Source organism: Lemur catta, chromosome 8 (genome assembly GCF_020740605.2).
Source record: "Lemur catta isolate mLemCat1 chromosome 8, mLemCat1.pri, whole genome shotgun sequence".
Classification (NCBI taxonomy): domain Eukaryota; kingdom Metazoa; phylum Chordata; class Mammalia; order Primates; family Lemuridae; genus Lemur; species Lemur catta.
The window spans coordinates 51,635,383-51,650,000 of NC_059135.1; the positions used below are offsets into that span (position 1 = coordinate 51,635,383).

Here is a 14,618-nt window from a genome sequence, read left to right on the forward strand (position 1 = left end):
GGAAATACTGGCAGGTTGTGAAGAGAGGTCCCAAAACAATGGTTAATTTTCTGTTGGTGTGTGAAGTAATATAAACACTGAGTGATAAAATATAGCCAAATTAAATGAAAGCTTAATTCACCTTAATCAACAGTTTGTGGTTCGAGGTGGGGTTTTTTCCCCCCTCAGAGAGATCTTTAAGATTCAGCTCTTTTATTATAAGGTGCTTATTCTTTCAGTTAGCATTTATTAAGTACATACTACATATTAAATTTGGGGGACAACAGTAGGAGGTCTGCCTGCTCTGATAATACCAGTATAATATTGTGCTATAACAAAGGCATTGTGCAGAGCATACTGGGGCACAAATGAGAGGGTTTTAGTTTCTACGGGCAGGAAGCTAGTGGTCTGGGCTAAGGATGATATAGGTACTCAGTGTTATACTTTAAAAAAAAATTTAGAATAAAAAGTATAATAGAAAAAAGTTTCTTTATTTTACAGTGTTTTGCCATCACCCTAAAGCTACTATTATATATTAGTTGCATGGAAGGATGTAATGAATTGGGTGGGGGGAGGAGACTACAAGAGAAGGAATCCATTTTGATGGTTTGGGGCAACCAAGATCAAGTATATGTATTTGAACATACCCATTTGTGAGGTTGTAGACTAAAGAGTGAATTGAGATCTATTAATTTGGCATTTTAAAATTATTGCTCTGAAATAACAAAAAATAAATGCTCCCTCTTTTCAGTTATAAATGTTGCTTGATGAGCATCTTCATAAAGGTAGATGTTCAGACACAGGAGATACAATACGTTTATTATATTGCAATCATAAATGTCACCTTTGGCATGCAGGACTTACCCAGATTACATGTAGAAAAATATGGATAGCTTTAAAAATAAAATTATCTGAAAAATAGTTTTGCTTCATTTTTTTCTGTAAAAACACTGATAAAATCATTTTGGCTACTTTGTTAAAATTTTTATTTAAAAATGAGCTGTTTTATTATTGTATTGGTTGCTATTTCTTCATTGGATTAAAACAACGGCATTCTTTTTTATGTGGTAACATAAAGAATCTTATTTATTTCTTAATTTGTCCAGGAATAATATTTACATAAGAAAAGTCTCATTTAAAAAGTGGTAAGTAACCTCAAGTCTAGGTAAATACAGTACTTTCTTCAAAAGTAATTGTATCATGGAGTAAACATAGAATTTCTAGTATCATGTGACAAAAAATAGTGGTCTATTTTTAGTATCCAAATGAAATTTATATAAAGTTTTTTTGCCTCGTGTTTTATTTTTAAATGCTCTCAAATGAGTTATGTGACCTAGTAATATATCAGTATTGCTTATTCTTGGGTAATAGATTTCTCAATGATTGTTTGAAATCTAGTATGCTTATCTATACTAACAATAATAGATTCTTTTATAGTTTACAAACTATTTCACTGTTATTGGAGGTTTTACATGTTGTGGAAATGAATTTCCTTATCATTTTACTTATTTGATCAAATTGAAAATCTTAACTATATTTTAAAACTTTTTGCCACAGCGTTTTACCAACGAGGATCATTTGGCTGTCCATAAACATAAACATGAGATGACACTGAAATTTGGTCCAGCACGTAATGACAGTGTCATTGTGGCTGGTTAGTATATGCTTTTATTAATAGCTTATATACATATTTCACCTGGAATGTGCACAACTTTTGTGTATTCTCTGTAAATAATATAGTCTGGTGATATTCCAATGACTTCATTTACAGTAAATGTTGGCAACATGTATTTTACCCATTACATTTCCATGTTTCCTTCTGGCCATTCATTTCACTTTTTGTGTGGTTTTCAAACACAGATTTCAATGTCAATTTTGTGGAAGTTAATTGGAATTCTGGGAACATTCATACCATCTACAAAGTTTACATTTAACTGATAATTGAACTAATGTGATATTTAGTCAGTGTTTCTTTTAGCTGTCTTGCACACCTGGTCTACAAGGCTGTGTGAAGATAGAAAATGATCAAGCTCCTCCTGTTGGAGAAAGAGCAATTAGCAGACTTGTTCATTAGAATTTTGTTTATATTTCTTTTCAGACTAAACATTTGTATTACTAAAATACTTACAATAAAGTGGGCCTAAATTCAGTCAATGCTTTTTTTGTGTATTGACCCTATGAACTGTTGATCTTACCTATGAACAACAGTATCACCTAATGGGTCAAATTAAGCAGATGATGACTTTTCACGATATGTGAAAGGAGGATCCCAGTTCATGCATTGGTTTATTGTCATTCCATGCTGTATTAGCTGCCCTTTTTTGGTATGTAAATATATATACACACATCTATGTATATATACACACACACATACTATGTGTAATTTCACTACATTTGTATATTTTATGAATAAGTATTGTGATAAGAAAACAGTCGTATATAAAATTTTATATAAATTTCAGACCTTTTGTGTTATATGTATGCATTTGCATATCATAAATATTCAAATTAACTCTAGATTTTTCGTTTCTCTTATAAAGCTTAGGTTATTTGTAAGTCTGTAATTATAGCTGAATACTGTTAATACTTTTAAATTATTATTAAGTATAGCAATGCCTTAGATAGAAAATAAGGCAAATATTAGATGGTTTTTCCCGTATTTTCAGTATCAAAATTTTTGTAATGAAGAAACTGGAGGAAACAAAAAGTTGATAATTTATTCAAAAACAATTTATGTAAGAAAAAGGTACAGGAACTTTCAGTATATCTTCAGTTCTATAAGTAAAAAGAGGCAGAAAAGAGTGAAGTATGCTTTTCTTTAGAATATTGTACATTAGATGTTAAGAGCTAGAACCAAAAAAAGCAAACAAGCAATATAGCAACAATAACCTGGAAAGTTCACTCTCCTAGGCACGAAGGTCTTCGTTTCTCTGAAACTTACTGCCTTAGCCAATCTCTCTCTCTCTTTTCTTAACTCAAAAATGTTTTGAAGTTGGTTTCTAGAAATTACTTTCCTATCTGATTACATTTAATACAGTAGAAAAACAGAATACAATCAAAGACAGTGCTCATCTTTTTTTTCTTTTTTTTTTTTTTTTTTAAAAAAGAGACAGTCTTGCTCTCTGTCACCTAGGCTGGAGTGCCTGTGGCCCAATCATAGCTTACTGCAGCCTCAAACTCCTGGGCTCAAGCAATCCTTCTCCCTCAGCCTCCAAAGTAGCTGGGACAACGGGCACATACTACTACGCCCAGCTAATTTTTTCATTTTTTTGTAGAGAGGGAGTCTCACTTTGTTGCCCAGGCTGGTCTTAGACTCCTGGGCTCAAGCCATCCTCCTGCCTCAGCCTCCCAAAGTGCTGAGATTACAGGTGTGAGCCACCACTCCCAGCCCCATTTTTGAACTAATGTATTTTGAGATAAAAAATACAGCATTACAGTATAAATATAATGCATGATATGTGTGGTATATATTTGATAATCTGTATGCAGTCTGCATGTTAAATGATTATGCCTGTGTTGACTTTTCTCAAGTCCAATAGTTCCAGTAATCATTGATAAAAGTGATTTATGCTTTTATGCATTTTATTTTTTAAAGACATTTCCCTCCCTTTAACATAAGAGCCTTCTAATGAGCTTAGATAGACAAACCCTTTGGGTGTGAACAGAAGAGTCAAATTTGTGTTCAACTTATTAATTCAGTCATCATGGACTTAAGCTGATACATGTACACTAGGCCTTTATCATAATATGATTTTGGAGGTCTTTTGTGGGGTAGGAGTAGAAGGTAGGTTAAACACTAACTAATAGATGAAATTATGACACAATAGAGTCCCTTCAGTAATTCTAATATTACTAATAGTGCCTTAGACAGGCCTGTATTTTGTATAGTGTGTATGACATTGGGTTATTTTAGTGTTAAATATATTTATATATAGTAAAAATATTATTACTCTGGATTTGCATGGGGGGGCAAAGATAAAATAATGAGTAATGCCCATTGTAGGAACACAGTAATTAACAAATTTGTGAATTTTAATTTCATAAAAGATTTTACGAGTATGTAATCTTAAACCAGGAGTCATCCTTAATACTTTTAATTTAATTTAGGCTAGATCTCTCATGTAACCTGTAAGATTGGTGCTCTCCAGTATATAAAGTGTGAATAGAGTTTGAATGTGCTACCACCTCTAATAAATATAAATAAGTAGCCTTGAAATTAATAAGACTAAATGGGCAAAATTTATAAATTTGCTGTTTTTCATTCAGCCTGGGCCTTACCTGGCATTTGTTGTAGCCAGAACATGTACTCTCAGTACATATTTTAATGTACATAGCATGAGTACATAGTATTTCATGTTGTAAGAAAATAGACTTGACTGTTTCTCCACTGCCTAGAAATTGAGCTAGAACATTCTGTAGACATGTGACTCATACCCCTTGTACCAAGCTTGCAAAATACATTAAAATAGAAAATTAGTTTTAGTAGCTAGTACTAAAGAGGGTTTTATTTTGTTATGGTTTGTTTTTTAGGGCTCTTATTTTAACTTTTTCTTCCTTATAGTATTTTGATCTACCTGCTAAAGATTCTGTTTTGTCTTAAGCTTACTTTCATAATAGATTATGAACAACTAATGGAAGGACCAAGTTAAAGCAAATATACATGCTCTTATTCTAGTTTTTTTCCCAAATTGCATATATTTAAACAATTGTAGTTTTTATTATAATATAAATTTTAAAACATTCTTAATACTATGTTAAATAATGGTAATAGGTTATCTCTTGAGTAGATGATGTTTATGCCATTCTACTCAGAGAGAAGGAGTGGACTAAGGAGCAAAAAGGACTTCTTTCATATTTTTATGGTTCATAAAGTTGCAGGAGATAATCTTGAAGTGCAACAAAAACTTAACCAAATTTTGTTTGCTTTAAAGGAAGAGGTCTTTCCAAAGAGAGAATTAACAACTGATTGAACCAGTCCTGCTAATTTGTTAACTTAGTAGCTGTATTTTACAGTCTTAATATCATATTTAAAATCTATGTGATTACTTGATATTTATTTCAGATCAGACCCCAACACCAACAAGATTCTTGAAAAACTGTGAAGAAGTGGGTTTGTTTAATGAGTTGGCAAGTCCATTTGAGAATGAATTCAAGAAAGCTTCAGAAGATGACATTAAAAAAGTATGTTGTTAACCATCAAATTCAAAGAGTACTTCTGACAGAAAAGTAATAATAGTTCATGCTTCCTGCTTTCTTAATTTAGACATGCTGAGTGACTATTTTGAGCTTGTAACTTTTTCTTTATTGTTTGCATTTTAGATGCCTCTAGATTTATCCCCTCTTGCAACACCCATCATAAGAAGCAAAATTGAGGAGCCTTCTGTTGTTGAAACAACTCACCAGGATAGTCCTTTACCTCACCCAGAGTCTACTACCAGTGATGAAAAGGTTAGAAATTTGTATTCATGGTAGAAATATAAACTGAAGAGAAAATGTAGTACCCAAATAAAGTTTAATATTTAATCTCCATAAAATGTTAATGTATTAAATTTTACATAATTCAGTGTCAGCTTACAATAGTTTCTCTAGTTTTGCTATTATAAGTTTTTCTATTGCACAGATATTTCAGGTACAGAAGACTGTACCTTTATAGATAATTATCTTTTCACTATACACAGAAAAATACATAGGAGAGAATAGCAGTCATTTTAGATAAAACTGTTATTTAAAAAAGGATATGTAAACTTATAAATTTAACTTAATTTTTCTAGGTTTTGCCATTTTATATTTAACTACTTTTATACAGTGAAGGCATAAGAATCTATACTATAAATTGTTTGAACAATGATTGTTTAGATTTTTAAAGGGTTACGGGACTAGTTAGTCATTCTTAGCAATAGATATTTGGTAGCAGCAATTAAGATGATGACACTACCAGGCAGTGGTGCGTACCTATATTCCCAGCTACTCAGGAAGCTGAAGTAGGAGGTTCACCTTGAGCCCAGTAGTTTGAGTGCAGCCTGGGCAACGTAGCGAGACCCTGTCTCTTAAAAAAGAAAAAAGATGATGATTCTGTCTTGAATACCATGGTAATCTGAGACCACCTGGGCTATAGTTGTGTGTTGAGTAACATTTTTGTTTATAAGCACATAAAGTGAACACATTTATTTGAGAGCACCATGTGAGACACAATGAAGAGGCAGTGGGACATACAAAGAGGCAATGGCAATATTCTCTTTTAGATTAGGTTATTCTAAAACCATAATAACTTATTAATGGACACCTGCCGTGGCAGAGAAGCTAGAAATAAGGAAATACAGAAAAAGTAACTTTTTACCTAGTAATACGTTTTGATCTTAGGTTCATTTTTTGTTTTTTTCATTTTCTTTTCCAGATTTTAAAAGTATATTCTCATTATTCTTCTGTAAGAATACAGAAATATGCAAAGAAGAAAATCAAAATCACCTATTAGCTTGTATTGAGTTCTAAGAATTACTAGTATTTTGAAACTTTTTTCTAGAGATCTACATTTCTACATACAAATATGTGTGAATAGTTACATAGAAGGATAGATGGATGCAAAGAAAGATGCTAGCTTACTTTTACATTGTGCTTTAGATAGCAGTAATTAACATTTTCCCATGTCATCAGAGATTTTGCCAAATCATAATTTTTAATGGTTGTAATTATTTAATCATTATCTTAATGTATTTAATTATCCTGCTCTTTTTGGACATAAAGGTTGTTTCCACATTATCACAGTTATTAGAAATGTTGTTAAATCTTTAATATAAACCTTTCTCCTAAAGAACATTCTAGTCCTTTCTTACTTATAAGTTTCTCACTGTTCATGGCTGCTTTAGCATCTTTTAGGAATATTCCTTCTTTCTGCATGCCTCAATTATTACCTTCTCTTGGGCAGGGCATAGCCATGCCAAGTTGTAAAAAAAAAAAAAAAATCATTTCTAGGCCTCCTTTTCTTTCTTGATTTTCTTCCTAGGTGATCTCATCCAGACTCATAACTTTAAAAACCATCTACATACTGATGACTCTCAAATTTATATTGACACAGGTATCTCTCCAGAGTGCCATATTCATGTCCAATTCCATCTTGGTATTTCCTTTTCTATGTCTAATAGACAATTTTTTTTTTTTTTTTTTGAGTCAGGGTTTCACTCTGTCATCCAGGCTGGAGTGCAGTGGTACAATCATAGGTCACTGTAACCTTGAACTCCTGGGCTCAAGCAAAGTGATCCTCCTACATCAGCCTCCTGAGTAGCTAGGAGTATAGGCATGTGCCACCATGTCTGGCTTTGTTTGTTTGTTTGTAGAGATGGGGTCTTTCTGTATTGTCCAGGCTGGTCTTGCATTCCTGGGCTCAAGTGATCCTCCCACCTCAACCTCCCAAAGGGCTGGGATTACAGGCATGAACCACCATGCCCAACCTAATATACTTCTTAAATTCAGTATATCTAAATCAGAACCCTTGATTCTTTCCCCAGTTTTTCCCATCTCAGTAAATTTTCTCCATCTCATTGCTCAAGCCAAGAATTTAGGGAACATCCTTAATTCCTTCTTTCCTTCACACTGAAACCAACACCAAATCTTATCAGATCTACTTCCACAATATATCCTGAATCTTACCCTCTTCTGTGTTCAATATTACCAATTTAGGCCAAAGCATTATTATACTTTACTTGGGTTATTAACAATTACATTCTAACTAAACTTACTGCTTTCATCTCCATTCTATTTTTTATAAGTTTTTTATAATAGGTTAAGTTATATCATTTCCCTGCTTAAAATCCTTCAGTGGTTTGCCATTGTATTTAAGATAATTCACACTCCTTACCATAAACCCTCTTTGATCTGGACTTGTCTATCCATTCATCCTCACCTCATGACACTGCATTGTGTTCATCAAATAGGCCAAGCTTTTTCCTGCCTCAAGACATTATATGTGGTATTGATTGCTTCCTAGAAGGAAATGCTCCTTCCTTATCCTTTTAGTATCAGTTCAAATGCTGTCTTTGCAAAGAAGCTCACCTTCCCTCACTATCTAAAGTAGTCAACTCTGCCTTACCCTCAGTTAATGTTCCACTCTTTATTACATTGCACTTTTCTTTTTTTTTTTTTTTTTTTTTTTCTTTTTTTTGGTTAAAGAAACAAGGTTTCACTCTGTCACCCAGGCTGGAATACAGTGGCACAGTCATAGCCTCCAACTCCTGGCTTACATGATCCTCCTGCCTCAGCCTCCCAAGTAGGTAGGGCTACAGGTGCATGCCACCATGCCCAGCTAAGTTTTTGTAGCGACGGGGTCTCCCTGTGTTGCCCAGGCTGCTCTGAAAACTCCTGGGCTAAAGCAGTTCTCCCTCCTTAGCCTCCTTAAAGTGTTGGGATTACAGCCAGGAGCTACCACGCCCAGCCTTGCACTTGTTATTCCATAACACGTCACGCTTACTATATTCTGAAATGTTCTTGTTTGTTTTACTTGTTTATTGTCTCTCTCTTCCTACTAGTATTTGAGGGCATGTTATAAATTCTCAACTTGTTGAATAAATGAAGTACAATAGTAGTACTAGTTTATCCTTCCTTTGTAGCTTAAAAAGATTTTGACAATAAGTGGTAGCATACAGGCCAACTTAAAGAACACAGTAGACCCCAATTTTATGCCAACTAGTTAAGGAGTTCTGGGTAAGACCCTTTAATCTCTTTGTTTACTAATCTGTAAAACTGGAGGAATACTATCTTTAAGGTCCTGGCTGACTCACAAATTCTGTTTTCCTTTTGGAAAGCTCTCACTGCAGCAGTTATTTATTTTACATTCAAGATACCAATATTATTTGGCCTTCTGATATTGAGGAATTACTGATATAGAAGGGGTAGCTACCTGAGATTAGCAAATATTTGTATTGCTTTAAACTATTTTTAAGCATTTCTGTTATTGAATTTGTGTTAACCATAACATAGTCTCCCTGGACCTGTTTCTTCTCTGTATAGTATAATGAGAGAGCAAAACTAGGCAGATTTTAAATTTTAAATTCTATGGATTTTAAATTCTATGATTCCATGAGAATGGATTGTATTTTTATATTTTATTAAAATTCTCACAGAATCATAGCCAAGTTGCCCAGCCTAACTTATTTCTGGATTGATAGGGAAAAAAGCTGTACTAAAAAAAAGCACTCACATTTTTAAAAATTAAAATATTAATTGAACATTACATTTGGAACTTTACTGCTCTTTCTAAAATTTTCTTTTAGTTAATTTTAGATATTAATTTACTTTTGGGATTAAGTATTATCCTGTAGATGCTTTCAGAAGTTCCGTTACATTCTGTTCATAAAGGTACATGAATTCATTGGCATTTTTAAATGCTACCCTTTCTTTATTTCATTGTTTAATAGGAAGTACCGTTGGCACAAACTGCACAGCCCACATCAGCTATCGTTCGTCCAGCATCATTACAGGTTCCTAATGTGCTGCTTACAAGTTCTGACTCAAGTGTAATTATTCAACAGGCAGTACCTTCACCAACCTCAAGTACTGTGATCACCCAGGCACCATCCTCCAACAGGCCAATTGTGTAAGTTATTCAGGCCAATCATTGAAATATAGATAGATGCATTATTAAGTTTTTCTTGTTATGATATTTCCTAAGACATTTATTCAAATTATAACCTGGGGGGTATTGTTTGTGAGATCTGCATGCCTTGACTTTTGGAAAAATTACTTGGGTAGTCTTTCTTTAATATAAATATTATCTAATACATGGGAAAATAAATATCTACAACTTAGTTAAAAATAAATCAAAATAGAATGTAAATTTAAGGTAATTTCTTATTTTCATATTTCACATAAAACATACAAAACTACTCCATCACCAGATGATGTTTCTTTCATTTCTTACAAGTAACTCCCAAGAGCTTTCAGATGAGAATTTTTCCCATTTTATGAATTGGAGATTGTCCTAAGTAAATCACTAATTTTTCCCCCTTTTTTTAATACTGCTACATTTAAGATGCAATTTAAAATAATTAAATTTTATAGTTTGCTTTGCAGTGGTTAGAAAATTTATTTTTAAATGATACGATAGGAGTAAAAAATACTGCTGTATTTTGAAGAGATGATTGGTATGGATCTCTTTTCTTTAATTTCCCTTCTTTTGTTTTTATTAGCCCTGTACCAGGCCCATTTCCTCTTCTGTTACATCTTCCTAATGGACAAACCATGCCTGTTGCTATTCCTGCATCAATTACAAGTTCTAATGTGCATGTTCCAGCTGCAGTCCCAGTAAGTTAGAAATGTAGACTATTTAAATCTTTATAGCAAAATGGGTCTTTGTAATCAGGAAATACAGTTGGGGCTGCTTGACTGGCTAATGAAACTGAATTTAACAGAGTGCTTATTAGTAGTGGGTAGTGTTTATTCACTGATATTTATGGTAATAGCATATACTATTCAAGGCAAGCATAATTGGATAGAAAACATGTTTTCTTCCTCCCAAAAATTTTTGTTTTCCATATTTTTTTAGTATTAAGAACTATATTCCTTATTCAACCCATTTCAATTTGGCTGAATTTGTAGGATTCAAATAATAACAGAGTTCTAATTTTAAAAGGATATTTATGCTATAGAATACTTATCAGGTAATTCCATGGTATTTCAGTTAGTATAGAAATTATTTATAAAAACACACTCTAAATTTTTATGGTCAAGTTGAGTTTATAGAATTGCTTTGGTGGCCCAAGAATGTTAAAATCTAAATGTTCTAAAACAATAGTCTTCTACTTTTCTAATGAGAAGATCCAAAGGAAAAGTTTGAGAAACATGTTAAGTATATAAATATTGAAAGACATAGACAAAATAGTTAAATACCTACTTATGAAACACTATTTTTATATTTCATAAAACAGTTTTGTTCAGACTCTTCAAATGTGTTTTCAATGTTCAAGTTTTCATCCTGAGAACCACTTTTTGAGACGTAGCACAATTTTCCAGAACACATTTTCATTTTCATCTAAATTATTTACAGTATATCACTTTTTGAATCTCTCTAGTATTCTCTTCCTGGAAATCTTACCCTTAGCATTAAATACTCATTTATATCATAAAAAGATAGGATTTTTTTAAAACCTTATAGAAACATGTTACTGATCAAGTACAATGTAATTATTTACTGTATAGCTTTTAACAATTATTTTTAAAAACCTACTTACAGTAACATTCCAACACTTTTGGTAGGATTATACACCTAGGAATATTACAAAGATTAATGTTAAGTATTCTTTTTTATTAACTAATTCCTCCAAGTGATCTTTCTAAGTATCTAAAAGTAGCATTGAGGTAATTTCAAGATAATATGTCATCTTTAAACAGAACTCTGTTCAAAGTCATTGAGAGATTTTGTAAGGACTCAAATATAAGGAGTCTGCTTCCTCTTTTCTGAGGATATTTTTGAGGAGGGAAACATTCTTGCCTTGTATTTGAGATTATATAGTTATCCTGTTAAATGTACCTGTCATGACAGCAACTTGAAATGAAAGAAGAGATATGCTTTGTTTATATACTTACTGTGTACTCAGTGTTAGGTTTAAAAAAACAAAGGCACAAACCCAAGTGGTAAAGTCTGTTTTAGATTATTATTACTTAAGAAATTCCTGGGTGTGGTGGCGTGCAGCTGTAGCCCCAGTTACTTGGGAGGCTAAGGCAGAGGATCACTTGAGTCCAGGAGTTCCAGGTTGTAGTGCACTGTACTGATTAGCTGTCCGCACTAATTTTGTCATTAATATGGTGACCTCCTGGGAGCAGGGGACCACCAGGTTGTCTAAGGAGGAGTTTACTAGCCCAGATCAGAAACAGAGCAGGTCAAAATTCTTGTGTTGATCACTACTAGGAGCACGTTTGTGAATAGCCACTGCATTCTATCCTGGGCAACACTGAGAGACCCTGTCTCTTTTTTAAAAAAAAAGAGAAATTATTAGTGGTTATCAGCTTCTTTGTTATTATGTAGTATATTAACATATCAGAGAACTTACATATTTTATAAAATCTATATGTACATTTTAGAAAAGTAAAAATTCATTGTTAAAATTATTTTTTATGCCTAGTAAGTTTTGACATTTTTTCCTTTCAGATTCAAAATGGAAGTGTGATAAATCTTATAACAGCTACAGTGCAAATAAAGTACAAATCGCATTTTGAGCATATTCTCTAGTAATTATTTTTTAATATCTTTTGCATAGCTTGTTCGACCAGTCACCATGGTGCCTAGTGTTCCAGGAATCCCAGGTCCTTCCTCCCCTCAGCCAGTACAGTCAGAAGCAAAAATGGTAAGCAAGATTTTAATCTGTACATTTCTTGACCCTGTTTTGAATTAGTTTTTCCATTAAAGCTTGCTTCGCATGCACAATTCAGATCACATTTTACACAGTTGTGGACTGTATTACACTATAGATGAACTAGAAAATTTGGGAAAGGAAAGCTTCCATTCATTAGTGTAGTGACTAGTTAGTGATACTTTAAAATAAATGAGTGGATTGAGAGTAAAATTCTTAGTTCTTGTCACATGTAGTTTGTCAGGTTGTTACCTGTGGCTTTTTAAACAAACTGTTTCTCCTCCTAGTGGAGGATAGGAGTATTACATCTGAAACTAGATGGAATCATAGGAAGGCAAAGCTGATATGAGTGGTTTTAAAAGAATTTTGAAAGTTAGCAAACATTGCACATGATACATAAAAGGGAAACCATTTCTTCATTGTGCTTCAGATGCTAAGAAATTACTGTTGTTTAAAGGGATGAGCTATATCTTAGGAATCAGGAGACATATATTTTAATTTTAACTTTAATCCTAACACTATTGTTTGCTACATTTAGTCAAACCACATTAATTTTCCTGAGTTTCTGTTCCCTCATCTGTAAAATAAAAGAATTAAGCTTTGATTCGTGGGGCCTCTCTTAGCCCTAAATCCTATAAACTTTCTGATTGACCTCAAGCTTCTCTTTTATTTTTTAAAATCAGCGTAAATCTTTCTTTTACAGGCTAAAACAATAGCATCAGTTAGTAGATGTTAATGTTCTATATCATAATATAGCTAATAACATTAATTAATTAATGTATCCTTAGGAAATCAATAGACAAGTAGTTATTAGACACCTTTTATTGGCTTCAGTTCTTTGCTAGGCACTATGCTAACAATATAAATTTTACACGTAAAAAACGTGTATTACAAGGCTTAAAAATTTTTTACTGCTCTTCTCTATTAGTGTAAATAATCAATCTGAAATTTGCACGTATCTTTTTTTAACAATAAAACTTATACACCGTCTGAATGAACAATTGATTGAGGAATATAAAAACTAGTTCGTTATTGGTAGTGGTGAAAGAAGAACCTAAAAACCTGAGTGAGTAATTTTTCACATCATAGCATGTCCAGGTCAGAGTTTTGGAAATGCTAAGATGAATCTTCTTCATTTGATAGTAGAAGAGCTTCACCGGAGATGTTTTTTGCACTTCTATTTACTGTAATAATGAAAAAAAAATCAGTTTAATTTTCCATACAGTGAAAACTAAATAGACATAGGAGTTAAAAAGATCCTGTTGCTACACACTGCATCTAAAAATATTTTTACATATTCACTGGACTTTTTGCTACAAATTAATTCAAAAGGAACAAATTCAATTTGAAGAAATATTTTTATCTGCAAGAAAGAGTAAGCCATATTTCTAGAAGCTATTAAACTTAACACTAACCTAAATAACTTTCTTTTAGGTCACCAGGAAATTAAATTAAAAAGAATAAAAATGTTTTGTATGCTTATATATTAACAAAATACCAAAACTATAACTTTTACAAATTTATATATGAAAAACAGTCATTGGTTGAAGACCCAAAAATAGCATGGGAAGTCACAGATTGCTCCACTTAAATTCAATAATCCAATTAAAGTTCTTATAAGAATTTTCCTAATATAAAGTAGTCATATTTAGGTGATTTCCTATTTTAATTGGGATAATAAATAAGGTTGTCCTATTTTTGATACGACATTAGAAATTAAAATAATTTCAATTCTACTTTTTGTCTTTTTAGCTTTTCATTATGAAAAATTTCAGACATACACAAAGTAAACAGGATAGTATAATGAATATCCATGTACTCATCACCCAACTTCATTTATTAGCAGTATACTACCATTCTTGTTTATCTATACCTCAGTCTTCTCTCTGTCCCTATTCAGTTATATTTTATAAGTCTTTCTTAATGTGAAATTTACATGCCTTGAAATGAACCAATTTTAACTATACAGCTTTGATAAAACATTTGTGTAACCCATACGACTGTCATGATATAGAACATTAACATCTACCCGGAAAGTTCCTCTGTTTCCCTTCGCAATCAGTCCTCTCCTCCATGTGTTCTGATATTTGTCACCATAGATTAATTCTAGAGTTTCATATAAATGGAATCACTATATATTCTTGTGTTTAGCTCAACATATGTCTCTGAGATTCATACATGTTATTAAATGTATCATAGTTTGCTTCTTTTTTTATTGCTCTGTGGTATGCCATTGTGTGAACATACCACAATCTTCATCCATTCTCCTGTTGATAAACACTTGAATGGTTTCCTGTGCAT

The 14,618-nt window shown here is 32.5% G+C and overlaps 1 protein-coding gene across 5 annotated transcripts in view; it reads left to right on the plus strand.

Annotated features, from left to right (window-relative positions):
• ATF2 (activating transcription factor 2) overlaps positions 1 to 14,618 on the plus strand; it is an 85,147-nt gene that overhangs the window by 41,322 nt on the left and 29,207 nt on the right. For 3 of the 5 annotated variants that reach the window (XM_045558929.1, XM_045558927.1, XM_045558928.1), the window contains exons 5-10: positions 1,537 to 1,633; positions 5,042 to 5,160; positions 5,299 to 5,427; positions 9,387 to 9,565; positions 10,158 to 10,272; positions 12,225 to 12,311. In XM_045558929.1, the coding sequence (XP_045414885.1) occupies positions 1,537 to 1,633; positions 5,042 to 5,160; positions 5,299 to 5,427; positions 9,387 to 9,565; positions 10,158 to 10,272; positions 12,225 to 12,311 (726 nt within the window). The remainder of the gene's footprint in view (positions 1 to 1,536; positions 1,634 to 5,041; positions 5,161 to 5,298; positions 5,428 to 9,386; positions 9,566 to 10,157; positions 10,273 to 12,224; positions 12,312 to 14,618) is intronic. The other 2 variants (XM_045558930.1, XM_045558931.1) reach the window with 2 other exon arrangements.